This window comes from Blennius ocellaris (genome assembly GCF_963422515.1).
Source record: "Blennius ocellaris genome assembly, chromosome: 14".
Taxonomy (NCBI): Eukaryota; Metazoa; Chordata; class Actinopteri; order Blenniiformes; family Blenniidae; genus Blennius; species Blennius ocellaris.
This window is the reverse complement of record NC_137663.1, coordinates 23,622,400-23,643,251: the sequence shown is the minus strand read 5'-3', so window position 1 is coordinate 23,643,251 and position 20,852 is coordinate 23,622,400. Positions and strand designations below refer to the sequence as shown.

The following is a 20,852-nucleotide window of genomic DNA, read 5'->3' as shown; positions in this document are numbered from 1 at the left end:
ATTTTTCTGTCACTCGTTTGGAGAACGAGTTTATTTTTTCCTACGAAATCCAAGTAAACAGGCCTGCGGCGGGTTATTTTGATTTAAAGAACTTTGTAGCCGAGTTTTTTGGGTTTATTGGGGGGAAATAATTTTGGTTTTTAATAAAGTAAGACATTATTTGATCACAACTAACATAATGATCATTATTTTCCTGTTAGAAATAGACATTTAGAAATGAAAGAATATTTTTATTGATGCAGGATTCATGTGTCCAGAAAGGCTTGATCAGCGCGATACAACAAACTCACACAAACACACAATGCCGACCGCAGTATCATGTACAATCCGTGTGTTTGACTGCTCTGTTCTTCTGCTCTAAATGTGACTCACTGAGTCGGCCGTAAGTCACACTGTCTGTTGATGAAAGCCGCGACTCAGCGACTGACTGATGGTTTGGGGTCAGACTCGTGTGACGGAGGTCATGTGATGGCATTCACGCCAAGAGCATGGCTGCTACTGTTCCCACTGGAGCCTCGGTCGTTAGAAAAGAGTTCTATTATACACACTGTATAAAAACCACTATGTATGTCCTATAGAAGATATGAGCAGCTGCGGGGCCGGAGGTCACATGTGAAGCCATTATGGCCCTGAGCCAATCTTCGAATCGGAATTAGACACCTAAAAGTATCTAGAAGTTAGGATCACATGTTTTGCAAACTAACATGAACAGTTTTCACTTACATCCAACAATGTGCTTCATGTTTGAAGAGCAGAGCTTATAAAAATAAAAAAAACTAGTAGATTATCATTATTTCCATAACTGGGACTTGTGTCTATAGGGGAGTTAAAGTCTGTGTTGTTTTCTGGTGTCACACTGAGGCCTGGCTTGCTGACCCACGACAGGAACTCTGGCTTTCGTCAATGCCATGTTCCCTGAACTGCGGTTGCGTAACTCTTAGTGCCACAAGCTCTGATTCACGTCTTCTCGCTCCTGTCGTCAGATGCTGAAGTGATATTTTATTAATGGTGGGATGCGATCATCGGTTGGAAATGTGTCCCGCTATTTGAAAGAAGGCGTTCCTTGTGTTTGTGTGCATCTGTGAATGTCCGGGATGCTTCCAGAGGTGAATTACATAAGCAGAGAAGCGCACATGTTTAGGAACGAAGTAGGCCAGTGGCGTCAACAAGCCTATAGAGCACCGCTGCGATCAATACTCTGCACAGCTGCATGAATGAAGCCAGTTTCTCACACACACGGTATTTTTGTGAAGGCTCAGCAACACCCCCCTCCTATGGTGATTCAAGAAGCGGGTTGAAGCCGCAGCAGCACAGCCGGTGACGTTCGCCAAGTGGCTGGTCGTTTGCATCACTTCTTTTTCTTCCTCCCTGTCAACTTGCAACTTGGCGTTAGCGTGCCAGGGCCTCTAATGCACACACTAACTCCACTCCTGATTCCAGAGCTGCAGGGGGAGATCTATTTATAGAGCTCTGCTATGTACTGAGCCTGCAGCATGTTGAATGGTCGCGGATATGAACTGGTGGGATTGTTGCTTTTTTTGGGGGTTTTGTTTCTGTAGTGATTTAATTGGCAGCTCATCAGCTTCATGAACAACAAGGTGATTGTTTTAAGATCAGGATCTATAATAATCATGTATGTGTTGCTATAGGTTGTACTGATATCTGTGAGCTCGAAGGCCTTCATGAGAGCTTGAAACCACTGAGCTTTTCAACTCTTCTTCCTCCGTGAGTCACGCTCCCTCACAGCTTAATGCAGGTCTAAATTATTCATACTGATCTTCATCAGTCCAGCCTCAGACCAGGGAGGGCCGTGTGGAGCGCTACTGAGTGCACACATCCTCCTCTTCATCCTCCTCTATATGCTCTCATCACAATTCTACTTCATTTTCATGGGAAATATATGAAAGTGAAGCAACACACCTGTTACATTTCACCACTTTGTTCAATTGAATATGTAGAAGCTTGTCTTTGTTTTGTACTATGAGGAAAATTACCTGCTTACTGGTCTGAAATAGCAACACAAATAAATCTGTTTCTTTTAGTTCAACATAATTTTTGCACCATCGACATACAAAGACTTCAATAAAAATCCGCTCGAGTAACATAAAGTAGACCCGATCAAAGAAATGCTTGTACCGAGTAATAAAGCTGTTGCAAGATGAGGATTATTACATCTGAGTCTGGTTCTGCAGGTTTCTTCCTGTTGGAGACTGTTTCCTTTCCCACCGTCTCTCCTCTACTTTGAATTGTTGTTTTCTTTGGGAAAGTGCCTTGATGTGACTGTGTTGTGTTTGGCTCTACGGAAATTGAATAGAATTTAATTGAATATCACATGGAAGACATGACTTTGGTGTAAATCTACGTAAATATATGTTCACAAATTGCTGAGGAAATTGGACGACACGTCGATACAGTAGCACCCCAGCATGCTAAATAACAGCGATATGATATGAATTCAATACTATGTCAAATCTTTTTTTATTTTTTGAGTCATTTACAAATAGATTATCTCCTCGGATGTTTGATGGGGCTGCTGGTGTTCAGTAGGGCTGCACAAAATACTGTAAATGTATTGTTATGATGATATCAACATGCATATTGTACAGATTGCAAAAGACTGAACTGCGATAAATGATGTATGTAGGAGGTGAGAGTCAAAGAGTAGGCATCGGTTCATATGTGTGGGTTTTCTTTACACCTCAGTGTGGAAGATCTTGGCAAGTGGTTGTTGTTGTTGACATCTTCCCTTGTAAACTTGCTGTTTTTCGCCGAGTTGAGATATTCAGTCAATGTTTTCACCGTCTGTCCCTAAAATCTCCCCAAATGTAGGTGATGTTTAGAGGCTAAGTATATAAGCAGATCTGATCTGGTCTGAGGTTGTTTCTGTGAAAAAGTCATCGTTTCAGTTGCTTTTTGAGTGAGACTGCAGGTACCGGGGTTTCAACTGTATTCAAGACACGTACCTTAACTCTTGCCATAAATTCTATTGAGATTGGATGTGATGGGAGGTCTTCAAGGAATTTTAGGTAGCCTGTGAAGGCAATGAACTGTTGGCGATGAATTTATTCATTTATTTAGGTTATACTTTATTTCTTTTTCTGTGTTGTCTGTTAAAGAAGAAAAATATATATATATTCAAAGTAAATTTGAAGTGCGACAAGAGGAGCTACTCGGTGTGAAGTGGTTCTTGCCTCATAGTGAGTAAATGTCGTGTTAAAATCAAGGACGGGAGCTTTACTGTAAAATCTCCTGCAGCTTTAAACAACTTCTACAAAGACTGTTATTCACAAATGCTGTTCCTCGGTCGTGGTAGTTCAACCCCAGGCTTTCTTCGGATACTCCAGCTTCCTCCCGCAGTGCAAAAACATGCATTTGAGGATAATCACTGGCTTTAAAATGGCCACAGTGAGTGTAGGCAGCGAGGACCCAGGCTACAAGACGATGTTTCAAGTGAAAAGGCATCGTTTTTGCATTTATGTTTCAGAAAAGTGTAGCGAGTTTTGAAAATGATGTACATTTACATGGAAATGACAGAAACAGTGAAATCTATGTGGTTGGCATGCCAGACCATGAGTGGGTGCTGCTTGTAATGAAACCACAAACATTTACTACGGCTGTTGTGTCCATGTGACGTAGCAGCATTTCAGAAGAGTTGGGTGGTAGAGAGGTGGGGCCATGACGTCGTTTTCATAAAATGTGCCTATCTACATGTCTAAAGCTGGGGTGGCATTTTCAAATCTCTCCACTCTCGAACCTTTAAAAAAAAAAAAAATTTTCAGGCTCCTTGCAGATGCAGTTACATGAAACGACGTTGTCGTGTGGACAGACTCCCAAATCTCAACAAAAGATTTCCGTTTTCACTTAAATATCACGCAAACAGCACCTACAGTGGCTCCTGTTTGTGTCTCACAGACTTTTAAAAGCTCCTCACTAGTTACTCCTCATCACGAGGTGTGGTTGTTTCCGTCACTGCTGCGCAAACAGTCTGTAACGTATTTCCTCTCCCTGCGCCGTCACACCTGATCCATTTGAACGGACGCTTACCGAGCTCCACGGAAGTCTGATAAGAAGGCGTTCAGATGGGTGGATTCTTTGCAGCCAGACGTTATCGGGAGCCAGGTGCGCGTTCAGGTGTGCAGTGTGGGCGGAGCTCACCGCTGGACTCACATTGGCACATTGGCACATTGGCACATTGGCAGCGCAGCACGGCAGTTACAGAACAGGATGTTTTGGCTCCACTTTACGGAACCTGTGGCATCGATATCTTCACACATCGTTTCCCGCCCACGCCTGATTCGTACACCTGATTTAACCCCTCCCCCCCACACTCACCTGCTTCCTCTTCGCTCACCTGAATATATGCTGCACTACAACGTTACCAAAAAGTCAAATTTTCCCTGTTAGTACAGAGAAACATAATGTAAACTTTCTGTTTTCACTTTAAAACGGGCTTAAACTACCCAAAGGTGTAAACGTGAGTGTGAGTGTCTCTCTGTTTGGATAAGGTTGTATTAAACATTGATGGACGATTCCCCTGTTGCACACCTGGGTTCAGTCCTAGCTTGTTTTTCATGTTTACTGTGTTCAAACTGAAACTAGCAGAGCTTGTTTGGATAAAAGTTTGTTTAGTTCACAGCAGAGCTTTCTAAACAGCCTGCCTCACGAGTTCCCTGTTTAAGAGAACTCTTTAGTGAACGCTTTATGTGACAAAGAATCCAAAATAGATATATTTTTGGGACACGGGACTTACAAATAGTGATGAACCAATATTTGTTTTAACCTTTCTTACAAAGATTTTCAAATAGTGGGAATAAAGTTGGGAAATGCATCCACATTTTATTTAATCCATTTGCCAAACAACAAACTGTGATTATTGTTCATTGCCCTGCTGGGTACAATACTTTGATGTGAGGTTTAATTGACTTCACGCTTGCAATAACTCCTTTGATAACCAACACCTCAACCACGACCTCCTCCAATACGCTGTGTTCAGAGATAAGACCTGCGTGGTGATATATTAGCAGGTATATGGACCAAAGTCCGGCCCTGATAAGAGGGAAACAAGGGGAACAGCTGGGGATCAGATCAGGCGGCACAACGCGGCTCTGTAGCCGTGAATCTTTTCTCCCCATGTCACGACAAACGCTAATTATCTTGACCAACAACTGGAGCTCATTTGCTTTTTATCGGCTAAATGAGAGGTGGGGCTGCGGTCGGTGACCCAGATCTGTCTTCATCAAGCAGAAGCGATAATCAACAGATCAAAAATCTTTGCTACCTTGTTTTTCTACCTTTATTTGGTTTGTTTACGCTAAACACAGGAAATGGGAACAGGTTTATGGTCATAAATATGATATTTAATGCTATACAACCAGTATCATCTGTAGTGATCACAAAAGTGACTGTGCATAGTTTAGCAGTTTATCTGTGGTTTGTGAATCAATGTTTTCTTATTGTATGTTTTCAGTTTGATGTTGTTCATATCGTACTCTGCAAGATAAAATGCCTCAATAAACACCAGGCTTATTTTTTTAAAAGCTTGTACGGATCATAAACTGTGGTTATTTACGACTACAGAGGCGCTGTGGGAAAAATTCACGGCAAATCTTTCCTGCTTTGTCATTTTAAACAGTACAGACTGTATTAAAAGTTCATATAAGATCACCACTGGTGGCAGTGTAGAGCACAAGCCACGCCTCTTTATATTTAGCGGTCATCATCTGACCACACTAGAAAAGAAACCTCAGCTTTCTGTGATTTTAGTTTGAGCACTGAATATTGTTTAAAAAAAAAAACCTGTTGGGGTTGAATAAAAAGAAAATGTAGCATCGTATTTGACCTTCGCACAATGAAATGCGTGTCACCATAATGAAGTCAATGACAGTTTATTGTTAACAATCACTGTTTTGGTAACGCGTACTTGAGCAAATAGGAGTTAAGAAAACACTGATTAAAAATAATGTCTAGCTAACAATCGCAATAAAAAGAAATAAATAAAAAATCATCTGATTAAAGTCTAGTAATTCCATCTTCATGTTAATACATAACATCTACAGTATAAGTCAATAAATTGAAGCTACTGTATTAAACACATCACCAGCATGCACAATATTGTATTATGGGGAATATCGGAGCAGCTTACACTGAAGAAACAGTATAATGGGCAAGTGCAAGTTCTTGACCAGGAAGAAACTAAATAAAGGTAAATGCACAAACCTCAAATCTGCTTTTACAGCTTCCACTTGAACATTTGCATTTGCTCGGTCCACAAATGCGACCGGCTTTGCGAGTGGGACGCGCGGCTCCGCGGTGCAAAGGCGGAAGCGAAGTGGAGGGATAAAGGGTGAACTCGTTTTCAATCACCACATGGCTTGTTTGGGTTCAGTTTCCATTCACTTTTTATTGAGCTATCTGGATCAAATAGTTTCCCACAAACATCAGGAGCCAAATAGAAGTTGTTATAGTAACGACAATACTGACAATAAGAATTAGGTGTCCAAAAACAGTTAATTTATTCAATAAAGCACATCAGCACATGAGAGGGACAAGCTGCACTAAGTTAACTTTATGGATTTTTGTATTTTTCGTTACAGTATGACTGTGTGTGACTGAGCTGGACACATACCTGACACAAAGCAAACAGAACATTATTAATATTTTCTTTTTTTTTAATCATGTTATCTTCAATAAGAGACAACCTGCTGTTCACTCGACGATCATGGGCGCGGTGCAACTAAAGATGTCAGTTTGAAGTTGTTTCTTTAATGCGATGAAGTTTGGAAATTTCTCATCTCCGTCCCCGTCTGCTCGCTCTCCCTCCATCCTCCTCGCTCGCTATGCAAAAAAAAAAAAGGCCAAGACATTCGAAGGTTACTCTTTAATTTTTACGTTGCTGCTCAAAGCACTGCAAGGTTTTCTGATCGCTCCACCTCTCGCTAAATACAATAAGACAGCTCGGATTCATTTGCGCGATGCGACCAGTCTGACGGTGGCGCTAGCCCGCGGTCACGCCGCGACGAACGATGCACCTCCTGCTTCTAAAGTGGTTATTTTGGCAAATGCTGCAGAGGCTATTAAGGAGAGAGATTCGTTCTTTTTGATTTTTTTTTTTTTCATTGGTTGGTTATTTCTGAAACTAAAATCCTCTTTCCTCCTCTTAACTTTGTTTTTTTCTTTTTTAAATTTGTGGAAAAATAAAGAACGGCAGCCGCGTTGGTACCATCGGCTAAATATTGGTCGCCAATGCTCCACCACACCCACACCCACCCCACCCAACCCCCCCCCTTTTTTTTTTTTTTTTGAATTTTAATTTCTAAGAACTTTTAAATTATTATTATTATTATTTTGTCATCATTTGTGAGCGCGCATATTGTTGGTTTGGCAGAATGAGGTTCCCCTCCCCTCCCCCCCCTCCTCTTCTTTAGTTGTTGCCCTCTCCTCCCTCGTCGTCCTGCTGGTCGCTCGTCCACAGCGTCAAGTTGTCTCGTAGCAGCTGCATGATCAGAGTGGAGTCTTTGTAGGAGTCCTCGTTGAGGGTGTCCAGCTCGGCGATGGCGTCGTCGAAGGCGGTCTTGGCCAGGTGGCACGCGTGCTCCGGGGTGTTCTGGATCTCGTAGTAGAAGACGGAGTAGTTGAGAGCCAGGCCCAGGCGGATGGGGTGAGTGGGCTGCATGTGCTCCTTGCTGATCTCATGGGCCTCGTTGTAGGACTTCTCGGAGGACTCCACGACGGTGGCCTTCTTCTCCCCCGTGGCCACCTCGGCCAGGTAGCGGTAGTAGTCGCCCTTCATCTTCAGGTAGAAGACCTTGCTCTCGTGCTGCGTCTCACCGCAGTTCTTGATCAGGAAGTTGTCGAGGAGGTTGAGCACGTCCTGGCACACGGCCTCGAGCTCCTTCTCGATCTTTTCCCGGTAGGCGCGCACCATCTCGATCTTCTTCTCGTTGCCGTCGGCCGACGTCTTCTGCTCGATGCTCGAGATGACGCGCCAGGAGGAACGCCGCGCCCCGACCACGTTCTTGTAGGCCACGGAGAGAAGGTTCCTCTCCTCGTTGGATAGTGCTTCATTCAGTTCCGTCACCTGTCGACACAGAAAGGAAGAGCGTGCAGACGTTAGTCTTCCATCGGTCGTCCTTTATACACAACGTTTCGGACATAATTTTGGATTGCACAGTACTTTCTTGCTCTAAATCGGATTGTCTGATAGTCATCTTAAGGGATCATTCCCAATATAGGATCAGACTGGCAATTGGTACAGGCCTCAGTTTCTCCATGTTAGACGACGGGCCAACTCAACGTTCAAAAACATCGAAATATACTTTTCAAAAGACGATTGCATATGCCATTGCCATGAAAACTCGCACTAGTCCATTACTTTGCTGACGACAGCACTTACAGTAAATGTGGAATATTATGGCTATAATACACATGAGTCGTCTCCTCTAGACCAACTTGGCAGCACTCAAGACAGAACTGGCTTCATCCAACAGTGAGCCACACCTCCCGCACCATGACATCATCCTGTGAGGCGACAGCTCATTGGCTGTGTGCAGCTCTGAATGCGGGTTTTGTTTTGTTTCCACAGGCCTGTGTCTGGCTGCAGGATTTAATCCTTTATGCCCCACTGGGACTGTGCAGCAGAGGCATCCTTACAGACCTTTTTTCACTATAAAGCTTGTTGTTTCTTCCTTTGCCAGCACAGAATTCAGCTCCATGGTCAAAGCAAAGCAGGGGGACGGGGGGTAAGTCACGTGGAAAGGCTCTTCAAAATGCCGATATGCTTAGCCAACAGCAGAAAATTGCCAAAAAAGACGCATATCAAATCTGATTGTGGCCAAACTTTCCATTTTTACGCAGGAAAAAAAAAAATAGATATCTTGCTTGAGAGAGGCCACATGAAGCTTTTTTTCCCCCTGGACACATGCAGAGGTCTGATCATTTAACATCATTCAAGACTCTTGAATTCATCTATTCTGCTTTGGCCTTCATCTAAACAACTGCAACTCATCTATACAGCCACTTGTTTTTGTGATGAGCAAGAGTAAAGCCCCTGACTAACAATCATCGGCACCACACTTGGTCCCCATTGAAGAACCCTTGCATGCAAAAGTAAAAAACACTATGTGCGAAGCAAAATATCAAGGACTAAAAACATTTGTACCAACTTTTCATGTAAACCATGATCTTGTCAACAGATTTTGTCTGGCTTGTATCCAGGAAATAATTTGGGAGATTTTAGTTGAACCGATTATTAAGGTTATTCCAATAATACGACTAACTTGTCACCGTTGAAGGTGTTCAGTTGCATGGAAGAGCAAATATTCCCCGGAGATCGCGAAGCCTGCCAGTGAATGTGCCGCATCCTGGACACATGGCGGAGCTTCGGTGTCTCTCGCCCAAGGACACGGACACAGTGAAAAGCTTAAACCTGTGACCTTTGAGGCACATCGCTTTCACGATGCGCGTGCAGCTGTGTCACTCTGCTTTGCTCAGCCTCCAGATGCACACGGTCGCCGCTAATCACTCCCCCAGCTGTTACACCAGGCTCCATTGATCCTGACATATGACTAATTGCGTGCCGATATGATTAACTCTTCGTCAGCGTGCATTGAAACCCCGTACACATCTGCATGCGTCTCGCCGGCCGTCTCCCGAGTTGTACAGTAGCAGTCATTGTGAGCCTGTACTTGTACTACAAAAGGGAGGGAGTGGAGGGCAAAGAGCGATCTGTGATGCAATCTCCAGTTTCCATGGCGACCGCAAAACCTTTGTTTGTGAGGGCCTTCCATCTCCGTTGGAGATGCCGGCCTCTAGCTGCTCGTGGATGTCGACATGATTCGAATCAGCCAAACCAAATGCAAACAATTTCTTCACACTTGCCGCCCTGCTGGTACGAACGCAGAGCAACCCAGAACTTGGACAATGAGTAGAGCCACGAGATGATCAATGGCATTTGATCAGTTGAGTTCCACTACGACAAAAAGCCTTTAAGTTCAGTAGGGGTGTCCGAAGTTATTAGCAGTATTGGATTGGGGCAAATAATGGCAGTTTTTAAATTGATTGAAACAACTGGTTTTAGTACAGAAATCTGACGCTGAAACGTCCACCCCCCCGCCCCCGCCCCCGCCCCCCAAGTCAATTCTGAGCTTCACTGCACACTGGATTGATTCTGACACTTTTCAATTAAATCAAGCAGCGTCACCAGTTTCCTGGGCTTCATATAGACGAGCAAGTGAACGAGGCCATCCATGAGATCAACAATGTCATTTTGTATACCACAAAATCGTTTTGCAGGTCAAAGCGGCAAGAACAAATATGAGATTGGAAACGTACTGGGATGAACTGGCATGAAGCTCTTTGACTTTGCAAATCCCTGAAATTTTCCACATCTGCATTCTTGGTTGGTATTTTTAACCTCATTGTTTGCCAGCCTATTTCCAACCAGAATTTTCTTTTACCAAATAATCAAATACATCTGAAAGACATATTCTGCTCTAAATTTTCAGTTTTGGGACACTTACGGCACCGTTGCAACACTTAACAAAGACCAAAACCTGGACTAGGTAATGTACAGAACGGGCTGCAGGTGTCATTGTGTTTTTTGGGGTTGGACCCGTAATAGTAACTTCTCTTCACCGCTCACACATATTGTAGCTTTTTGATCTTGGGAAAGTCGGACTGATTGAAAATCAATAAATTAATTCTCAAGTACCTAATCCCTGAAAGGCTTTGTAACGTTTGCAAACGTTTGCGTTCTGTCACTGAAACATGAGGCCTTCATTCATCATACCGTGATTGAGTGCCATTTCTTATTCACACAAACACACTCGACATTACTGAAGTCGGTGAAGAGATCATCAGATAAAAACCTATCTTATCGGTACGATTTGTTGGTTTCTCATTCTTCCTGTTCAGCCGTTCCATAGAAAAGATTTGAAGGAGGAGCTCCTACTTTGGCGATCGACGCTCTCCAGAGGAGGCAGTTTTGTTTCTGGTCGCTTGTTTTATGGTCAAAACTTAAACCATCAGTCTTGTAACCAACCACATGCCTTCTACAGAATCCCAAGCAGTGGAGATTTTCACCTTGTTCATAAAGGAGGTTTTGTACTGAGGATGTCGTAAAAAGATTACAAGAGTCGTAAATGGACTGACCTCTGTACTGGAAAAGCATGACGGCACACAAACAATAAAGTCTCACCCATTGCATAACAATCAGAAGAGAATTCCTCCCCGTCCACCCAAACCCTCCCCTAAAGCTCAGCCTCAGTCTCAACACATTACCTTACGATCAGAGAGCACCTGACCTGACCTGACCAGCCAACGTGCCCAGCAGGGGCAGGTCAGCACCGGAGCAGCCGAGAGGTCAGAAAAACAAGGCATAAACAACCCATCTGTACAAACATGGCAGCCTTTGTTTGATAGGGCTGCGGGGCGAGTGGAAAGCCCTGACGGAAGCTGCCGAGCGGGATTGACAATGGAGCTCTGTCAGCCTGTAAAGCTCATCAATCGCGCCTGCTCTCTCGTGACTCGTCGTCACACATGGCGGTCAAACTTCCAAACGACCGAGTGGCGATGCAAACATATGGCAGGCAGGAAGATCAATCACCTCCCTTTGCACAGCTCCTCGCTGGTACCTCTGGCCGGGTTCAGGCCGACCGCTTCACATTCCCAGTCAGTACGATCCACATAATGAATTCCTGCCACATCGCCATAGCCCGCCACCCCCTTTTTTTTTTTTTTTCTTTCCCTTGCACCCCAATCGTTCCAAACCTGATGTGACAACCCTCCAGCTGACCCCCCTTGCCCCTCTTTCAAGCAGCCGAGCACAAAAGCACTTTGGACTACCTGACGTGACCGGCGGCGTGAATAGGCTTCGCTGGTTTAACCACAAGCAGCCTGACACTGAAGAAGAAGAGGAGGAAGAAGCACGAGGAAGTGCATCTGGGTAGCAATGGCGGCGAAGGGGCCCTTCAAGTAGCTCTTTGTTGCTAAGTTACCACATACGACAAGAACATTTGTGGGATTGCAGCGAACGCTTGGGTCGGACGCACTGAAAGGAAAACACCCTGTCCCAGGCCGAACTGGACGCCACCGGGAAGAATGTTCTTCTTGTGAGCGCAGAGACAGTCCAGAGAGTCGAGGCTGAGCCGCACTTGCATGCCGATACATGAGCATGTCAATTATGACTGAGAGCGAGTAACGGCTTAACACACACACACACACACACAAAGCTTGGCATACAGTGCGAGGCAGCAGCGAGCAGCCCACATACTTTCCCGCTGAGCTGGTGTTAAAGACACGTGTTCGCTCTCGGAGGTCAGAAGTCATCTCCCACTTCACTTCCATGACGGCATGAAAATACAATCTGGCTAAATATATTAACTTCCACATGCTGGAGAACTGATACTACAAAGTAAAATATGTGATAACGTCCATTTTCTGTTTCATTCTTGAGACTGTCCGTGGTTTTTGCTGGTGCGTGGTTTTTGCTGCATAGTTTCACCTGAATGCCGGGGCAGAGGAGTTTACGGAAGCGGGTGCTTCACTGCATTCTCCGGTTCAATGAAGCAGGACGTGTTGCGTCAGCGGGGGCATGTTTTTTCAGGTCGAGGTGAGGCGAAGAAGGCTGATCGAACGGTGAGATCATATAGCATTGAGCATTGAGCAATTCTAAAAGATGTGACCTTTGCAAAATTATGGTGCTTCTCTTGCTAATGCTGATCACATGAAAGCCCCACTGACACCACAATGCATTGATTTTGCGTTTTGGTTTCAGAAACGTTTGTTTGCACAGAAACGACAAAAACGCAAAAGTTTTTTTGTTTTTTTTTAGAGATATGAAGAGGAGAAAAAATGTGTGTCTTTAAACTATAGTGGAATCAAATATCTGGAGGTTGTAAAAGTGGCATTCAGTTGTAACTTTCACTCATATCAAAGCCGTTGATTTAAACATTCACAGATATTCCAGAGATGTGAAATGGTTGCGGGAGAAAAGATGCAGATATATGCAGTGAAGGCGCCGTTTCATTTTGAGGTGCCGGTAATATTTCCTGCAAGGCCTCAAGTCCCGAGCTGAACCTTTTGTTTGGCAGCGTCGAATTTGATGATAATCAGAGACGTGTCTGTACTCGAAGCAGGGATCAGTCTGTTCCTCTTACATGAAAAAAGACGCTACGTAAATACTCCCTTTAGTTTGGCTTCTCTGGCTGTCCTTCCTTTCTAATTAACTACAATGCAGCCGCAGATCTGGGGGAGATGGGGGGGGGGGGGGGGGGGGGGGTGTACCATCTGATAACGGCACTGATGTGCTCATGAGTAAGCACCGAGAAAAGTCCGGATCGAGATAATAAGGTTGAGCAGAACATTGTGCTGCAAATATAAGTACAGCTCTTCGCTGGTGTGAAACTAACCTGATTATAGTGTATGGAGGTGGGCTTGGGGTGTGTGTGTGTGTGTGTGTGTGTGTGTGTGTGTGTGTGTGTGTGTGTGTGTGTGTGTGTGTGTGTGTGTGTGTGTGTGTGTGTGTGTGTGTGTGACTCATCTCCAAGTGAAGATTCATTCTGGGACCATCGTGAGATGTCCTGAGATGACACCGGCCCCGCTCGTAATTGGACAGTCCTAGGAAAGCAATCCCCACCTCTAGAAGTCAGACAAAGAGTTTTCACGCTTCAAGTGGACCAAAAACCACAAAATGAGGATGAACTAGAAACCAGAAAATGGTGACAAACAGGGTTGAGCCAGACATTTTTCTAGGGCTATAACCCCATTTCCTAGTTTAGCACACGAATCGTAGCAATCGGGAACTGAAAGGAAACTCATCATGGATTGGTCCTTTTTCACACGGGCAGGGGCTCAGTTGGAGAGTAAAAGACTTAATTCCACACGAAGATTGTCCACTTCCCACACAAGAGGGGATTTTACCGACTCCCACACACGCTTCTGTTTTCTAATGAAAACACGTCCTGCAGCAGACGCGGCCATTCCAAACATTTTGACAAGTTGAAGTGGGAGAAATGATCGCGGATCAAGTCGAAGCCTCAATTTCTCCGCTGAATTGTGTGGTTTCCCAGGGCAACAGACAAATCAGATGCTGCGACTGTCAGACGCGAGAGCAACGGCGACCGTGTTATTGTTTGCGCGTCAGGATTTGGATCGTCTGGGCACGATATTGATGTTTTGCGCGAAGCCTGTATAACGCTTGGTGCCATTTGGTTTATTCCCAGCATGCGCCCGGACAGATTCACAGTGTGTGGTCGGCATTCGAGTCACCGGTCACATTTGAAAATATTACAATTTTGCTGTGGTACTCGAATGAGTGATGCTGACCAATCAGTCCCACCCATTTTTCTACAAAAAAAAGCAGGTCTTGCCATTAAAATTGTGGACCTAAATGCTTTAATAGACAGTTTTCACAGTTTTATAGGTCGAAGCAGTGTAATACAGCAGATACCCACTGATTTTTCAGACAGCATTGCCTACACCCACTTTCAAATCCCCCTGATGCACCATTCAGCAATTCAAACAGCCTTTTTTTTTTTTTCCCTATAAGGATGAAGCCATGATCCCCTATTCTGCCTCTAATTGGCTAGTACTCACTGCATCCCCTTTTTTGATTGGTTAATGTCTATGTTTACCATCCAGCGTTAGGGCTGATGAGCCAATCAGGGGCGGAGGCTAACCGATCATTTAAACCAAAATTACATGCTGATGAACAAATACTATGTGTGGATTCTCACTAAATAGAGTCTTACGTGCCACCAATTCGAGTGTTTTGGTCCCACTGGGACGAAACGCCACTGGGTCGAAGTAAGCTTCATTGCACAAGCATTTCTTAATTCAGTGGCAGATTATTAATAGAAACTATTCAAATGTACATATTATCCAAACAGTATATGCATGCATGCACTCATTTATGCAAAATTTAGGTCAGCTGCAGCACATTACATTGGCTAATGCACTGAACAGACCTGCATTCCGTTTAAGTGTGACTGAAGTTTTAAATTGAAGTAGAAATCTACTTTTGTAGACACCAAAGTTTCAATGTGCAGCAGGGCTGCACAATCACTGTAAACACGCGCTATATACTACAGACTCCAAAAGACTGACGGAACTGCAATAAATTATGTATATATCAGAATATTTGGTAAACTGCAGATGCATGAAAATGTGAGCATAAAAAAAAAAATAGTACTTGATGGCGGATTGTATCGTTTACTTTGTCTATTGCAAATATTTTACATATTTGAAACCTTGGAAGACCCAATTTGTCTCAATGGTGATGTAAAGTACCACATCTCTCATGAGAATGTGAAAACAATTTAAAATATCATATAAGATATTAAAGTATACTGGTGCAATACCATCTGTGACCACTAGACTACAGTAGCACCAACTGACGTCACAGAATTTAAACTAAAAATGATCAAATACGCAGCAGAAAACAGAAACGGAGCAGCAGAAAGTATTGAAGAACCTTGTGAGGGACTGGAGAAAAGCAGAAGGCGAATCGTGAGCTAAAAACACGACAGCCAGAGCCGAGGAACAAACTCACAGAAGGTTCTGGAACAGCAGCTGCTGGATGATCAACACTGCAATTACTCGAGGTGGAGAAATAAACGTGACTGTGTATCATCTCATCTGACTCTTCCCTGCTGTTTTTCTCTAGATTGTCTCAGAAAAAGCTTTAAAGAGCCCCTGACTGGCCAACATGAAGCCAAACAGACACGCCCACGACATACAAAAGCATGATTAACTTTTCCGCCATTTTTGAAAACCGCTTTATTATGTGTTGCCGCCCTTTTCCCCCGGACCACAGGCTGTAAACCACCTTTCAAGAAAATGATTAGAGAACTCTGGAGACGTGTTAAATGGGCAGTTCTATCGGTATGTCGGTTAAACAAAACAAATAAAAAAATAAGAGGAATCAGCTTCATGTTGTGACTTGACACTGAAATAAAATGGAGGAACAGTCAAATATGCATTTATGTAGCCATTATTCTATTTATACTGTTAAAAGTCCTGACCTAAAATCCATTAAAGGGCCAGATTTGACATTTATTTGTCAAATTTGGATGATTGTGACGGCGTCGTGCAGACGTTTACAGCTTCGCAGGCAAATTCATCTGCACGGAAACGTCTTGTAAATAATGTTGTACAGCCTCAGTTACAGCTTAATGTCTAACTGAGAAGTCTAACTTATTTCACCTGAGTGTGAGCGTCACAACATGAGGCCGTCACCTCGGTCAATCAATCATTTGCTGTTGATCCACAAGCACTAAAAAGAGAACTTCAACATACCCAAAAATAAAAATAAATAACGTTCACATTGCAATATTGTATGTGGTAATGATTTGGAAACACTGTATGAATTTTCACCAATTAGCTGCATAAATTTTTTTTTCCAAGTGCTAATACTGCTTGACTTCTTCTGTGGAAGAAAAGGCAGAGGAAAGTTCACAACACTGCCACCTGGAGGCAGAAAAAGTACATGCTTTATTTTTGTTTGGCAAAGAGCTCATTTGTTTCCTCAACACAAAAGACACAGAACCGTTGGATGTTTCAGGGAGAGTATGACATAAAAAGATAGATCTCGTAATTCTGTGCAAAAAATATCTTGTATTTTCGCGTTTCCAAAAGTGAAAATATAAAAAAAAATGCTAAATATCATTCTGCATACAGGAACGGAATCATAACTCAAGTGGTGTGAGTCTGTACGGTATTCCTGCACAATATATTTCAAATGTATCATTATTGTGATGTCAATATGTGCAATACTGCAAAAACGTAATGCTTAAGATATTAGGAACATTTTATTTAATGTATTAAATCGAGTTGTTTCATGCACAGTGATGGCAAAATCAAAGAAAAATGATTGAAAATGAATGAAAAAATGTTTTTCAATTATCGCATTGCACAAGAGAATTATTGCACATTGCCCGATAAACAGTACCACCGTCTCCTGGCTGCAGTCGCTAAGTAAAACAACTGTCTTCTTTATTACGAAAAAACAAAGAAAAAATAAATACAGATATAGAATTCATGTGACCTGAACGTCTGAGCTGAAATCTTCTGGAAAACAAAGAGGGAACAAGTAGCTACGAAGATGAAGTGAAACTGAAGCTACCTTATGTAATCTAACGCGGCGTAACTATGTAACTCTGCATCTCGACGCCGTTCCTGAGGAGCTTCGGTTACAAATGGCACTCTGGAGCGCGGCGTCGCTCGGTGGGGGGGGGGGGGATTAGCCCAGAGAAAGCGGTCCCATGTGAATCAGGTCAAAGCCGAGTTCGACGCGCGCACTGGGTCTGCGTTTGATTTCACAGCTTGGGGAGAATTAACGGTGGGAGAACGTGCACGGGGAGATTTGTGGCAAGGACTCCACAAAGTGACTCAGATTTAATCGTTTCCTGCTTCCTCCGAGATTACAGGTATTCCGAACCCGGTGATTCAGCGTACCTTACGTATGGATGAAAAATCACCCGCCTCACACATTCAGTACTTTACAACGGCTCCGTTTTTAAGAGTCTAGCTTTTAAAAGGAGGTAATGCCTTGTGCCCAATATGGTGGTGATGACATGATAGTTATTATTACTTTTGGACAGTGCTGATGAACATGCAAGGCGTAGTGAACAGACCTGTGTGCGTGAAGAGTACAACCACGCAGAGTGACGCAATATTATTCACTGCAGGTATTTGTAACAGATGATCACTGACGAGTGCTTTCACATGAGCAAAGAGCTGAGATGTGTGGGTATTTTTTTTGTTTTTTATTTAACTTGAAATGGGGAGTAAGTGTGATGTAAGGTGGTTAAGTAGAGCGTGGCCGGTACAAGAAGGTATAAACGCACACTTGAGGTACATCCAGGGGACACATTTAGCCTCGATCTACCTCCGGATCGGCAACATACAAACCTTTAAATGGAAATGTTTGGGGTCAAATGCTTTCTTTTGTTTTAGTGCAAAGAATGAGTTCTTTGCACTCGTAAGCCTCCATCTTTAAAGAGGCTTACGAGTGTAAACCCCACCCCCCCCAAAAAAAACGGTGTCTGCTACTTGCAGCAGGTTTCAGCCTCCATGCATTCTGTTGCATACTCATCCTCACAGTGGCTTTGATGGTGAAGCGACATCACATGCAATAATGGGAGCGATCCTTTCACTGCTGCATCTCTAAAACACCAAAATCAACGAGATACATGAGAAGCAGCAGTTAACACTTTATAGGGAATCCAGTCTACATTCTCTTTGTTCTTTTGACACCGATTCTGGATCCCCGGTCCGGATAATTGACACTCCTGCTCTTGGGCATTGTTGTCCAATGGATCTCAAAGCTCAATTTCTTTTGGTTGTCAGCATTCAGTCTGGAGCCGAGAGCACGAATCCTCCAGAGTAAGGCCGCGGCGCTCCTCTCCTCTCCATTCCTGGCTTATTTGGTTGCCATCGGGGCGGTTGCCATGTCTGCAGTGGCAAGGGATTCCCCTCCAAGCGATGGGCGAGGCAGCAGACACACCCCGCTGCCCAGTGCTGCATAGAGGCAGCGGCTGGGTGAGGGGCAGCTCCTCGCTCCCTCTCCCTCTCCCTCTCTCTGACTCGGCACAAATGGGAAGGGGTGGAGCCGCCCCTGACATTACCACTCCAGGCCGGTCCTAGAGAGCAGCAGGCAGCGTGGCCTTCAAACACGTTGACAGCTTAGTTGTTGACTCATGGGGCTGAGGCTGATGTGCAGGAAGTGGCTTTTTACTAATCCTGCTTTGCCTTGCTGTGAACCAGGGCAGGGCTTGGGAACCAAACATGATCATGGAAATTAATACTAGGATTGTGTATAGAAGCAACGAGAAGTGTGTGGATCTTTTTTTTTCTTAATAGGGAACTATTGGTAAGCAGAGGTAGGATTAAGAGGCACAGATTAAATTTTAAAAAAAAAGAAAAGAAAAGAAAAGAAGAAATGTGGCCTGGTCCTGCATGACTCCTCCTGTCCACTCCTATTGTCCACACTGTCATGCCACGGTGAGACGCAGCCTTTGTGAGGCTGTGAAATGGTGCACTACGGGTGGGCCTGTGTGCTGCTGCATCTTGGCAGATGCTGCGGCACGCCTCTGTGTGGGAAACCTGCTGCAGGAGGTCGAGGACGCAGGGATGCGGCTGCTACACGCCATCGATTTCAACACACGCGCACGCACGCAAAACAACACGCGCATCTGTCTTTTTTTTTTTTTTTTTTTGCTGCAATATGACATCCACAGGAAAGCTGTCCGTCCACCCACAATCTGGAAGGTCGCGTTTTTGTGCGCTGCTTCTGCGCAAATCGATTGCGATCAACCTTCAACCAACATTGCCTCTCTCTCTCTCTCTCTCTCTCTCTCTCTCTCTCCCCCTCTTTCTCTTTCTCTCTTTGCGCTTCCAATGCGCCAAACGTGAGGAGGAGGAGGAGGAGGAGGAGGGCAGGTTTTCCCACCGTCACCCAGCCCGACTGTCGGGGACTTGGGAGCGATCGGTGATGATCGGCGACGTCCCTGATCACCGCGGCACCGACAGGCGCGTCCTCAGTGCGCGCATCCCCCCCCCCCCCCCCTCCTCCCCCCGGCGCTTCAGTCCCCTCCACCGGGGGCCCAGACCAGAAGGCACCGCCCCATGATCAAACAGCCGCCTCATTTCACACAATCCACCACAAAACACCCCCCCGCCAAACAATGTGATTTACTGTAAATCAGCTGCGATCGACCGCCGATCTCCCACGGCTCGTGCGCCAGGCTGTGCGGGCCTGGATCAATGGGGATGTGGCTCCGATCAGATCAAACAGCCCCCCCTGTCAGGACCACGGTGGGCGCTTTCTCTCAAGCCTGCTCTTTAATCGGGACTTTCATACACCGGTTCTCCTCCCGCGTCCCCCGCTTCGTGCTCGACGGCAGGACGCACGGTCCTTCTCCTCCTCCTCCTCCGCCCGGTGCCTGCGTAACGGAGCCCCGGTGCTGGGAGGCTGGGTAGCCTGCACACGTCCTCTCCCCCCCACAACACAACACACACACACACACTGACAGACTGGTCGTAAATAAAGAGATAGATATGAGAAAGGTCACTCCAGAGGAAGCCCCACTCACCGACTTCATGGCTGCTGCCATGTCGTCGTAGCGCTCCGCCTGCTCGGCCAGCCGGGCTTTCTGCACCAGTTGTTCGCGGTCTACCATGGTGGCGGAGGTCTGTGAGTGGGAGCGCGGAGGCTCTTCGGTGAATATGGAGGAGAAGGTGTCGGAGGCAGAGTCGGGGCGCCGGGCTCCTGTCGCTGCAGCTGCTGCCTGCTGTCTGTGCGCCTGCCTGCCTGCCTGCCTGCCTGCCTACCGACGGGACACCCCTCCCCCCTCCGAGCGCTTTCCCTCGGCTGTGTCGCCACCCCAAAAAGGCGTGTCTTCACCCGGTGATGTAACGGGCCCCGCAGCCTATTATTGCCCCGCACTCCGCCTCTTGAGTGCGTGTGGACGGACGCGCGGGCCCTCCTCTGTCCCCCCAGCACACACTGATCCACATCCTCAGTGGGCCCAGGACCCGGCCTGGAGGACCAGGGGCCTGGGGGACTGTATCAATCCAATCCAATCAATCAGGCAATCAATTAAATAATCAATCCCAGGTAACTATGACCCCTTGTAGAAGTTTCAAGTGAAAAGACATCAAAAGTTTCGCATTTTGAAAACAACGTCCACTTACGTGGAAATGCTGAAAACAGTGTAGTTAGCGTGCCAGACCACGAGCTGGCAATGTTTTTTTTGTTTGTTTTTGTAAACCACACACATACACAGAGAACAATATGTTATAAGCATCAACAATGGTGAGAACAGACATTCGTTTGGTCGGATGACCACGTGTGG

General features: G+C 45.1%; 1 protein-coding gene across 1 annotated transcript; it reads right to left on the bottom strand.

The window, feature by feature from the left end:
- Positions 1 to 7,416: 7,416 nt before the first annotated feature.
- ywhag1 (3-monooxygenase/tryptophan 5-monooxygenase activation protein, gamma polypeptide 1) lies at positions 7,417 to 20,331 on the bottom strand. The gene is made up of 2 exons (XM_080508881.1): positions 20,091 to 20,331; positions 7,417 to 8,077 (listed from the first exon to the last, which is right to left on the bottom strand). Exons 1-2 carry the CDS (start codon positions 20,175 to 20,177, stop codon positions 7,421 to 7,423), a joined length of 744 nt encoding a protein of 247 aa, XP_080365007.1. The 5' UTR covers positions 20,178 to 20,331; the 3' UTR covers positions 7,417 to 7,420.
- Between the last annotated feature and the right edge of the window lie 521 nt (positions 20,332 to 20,852).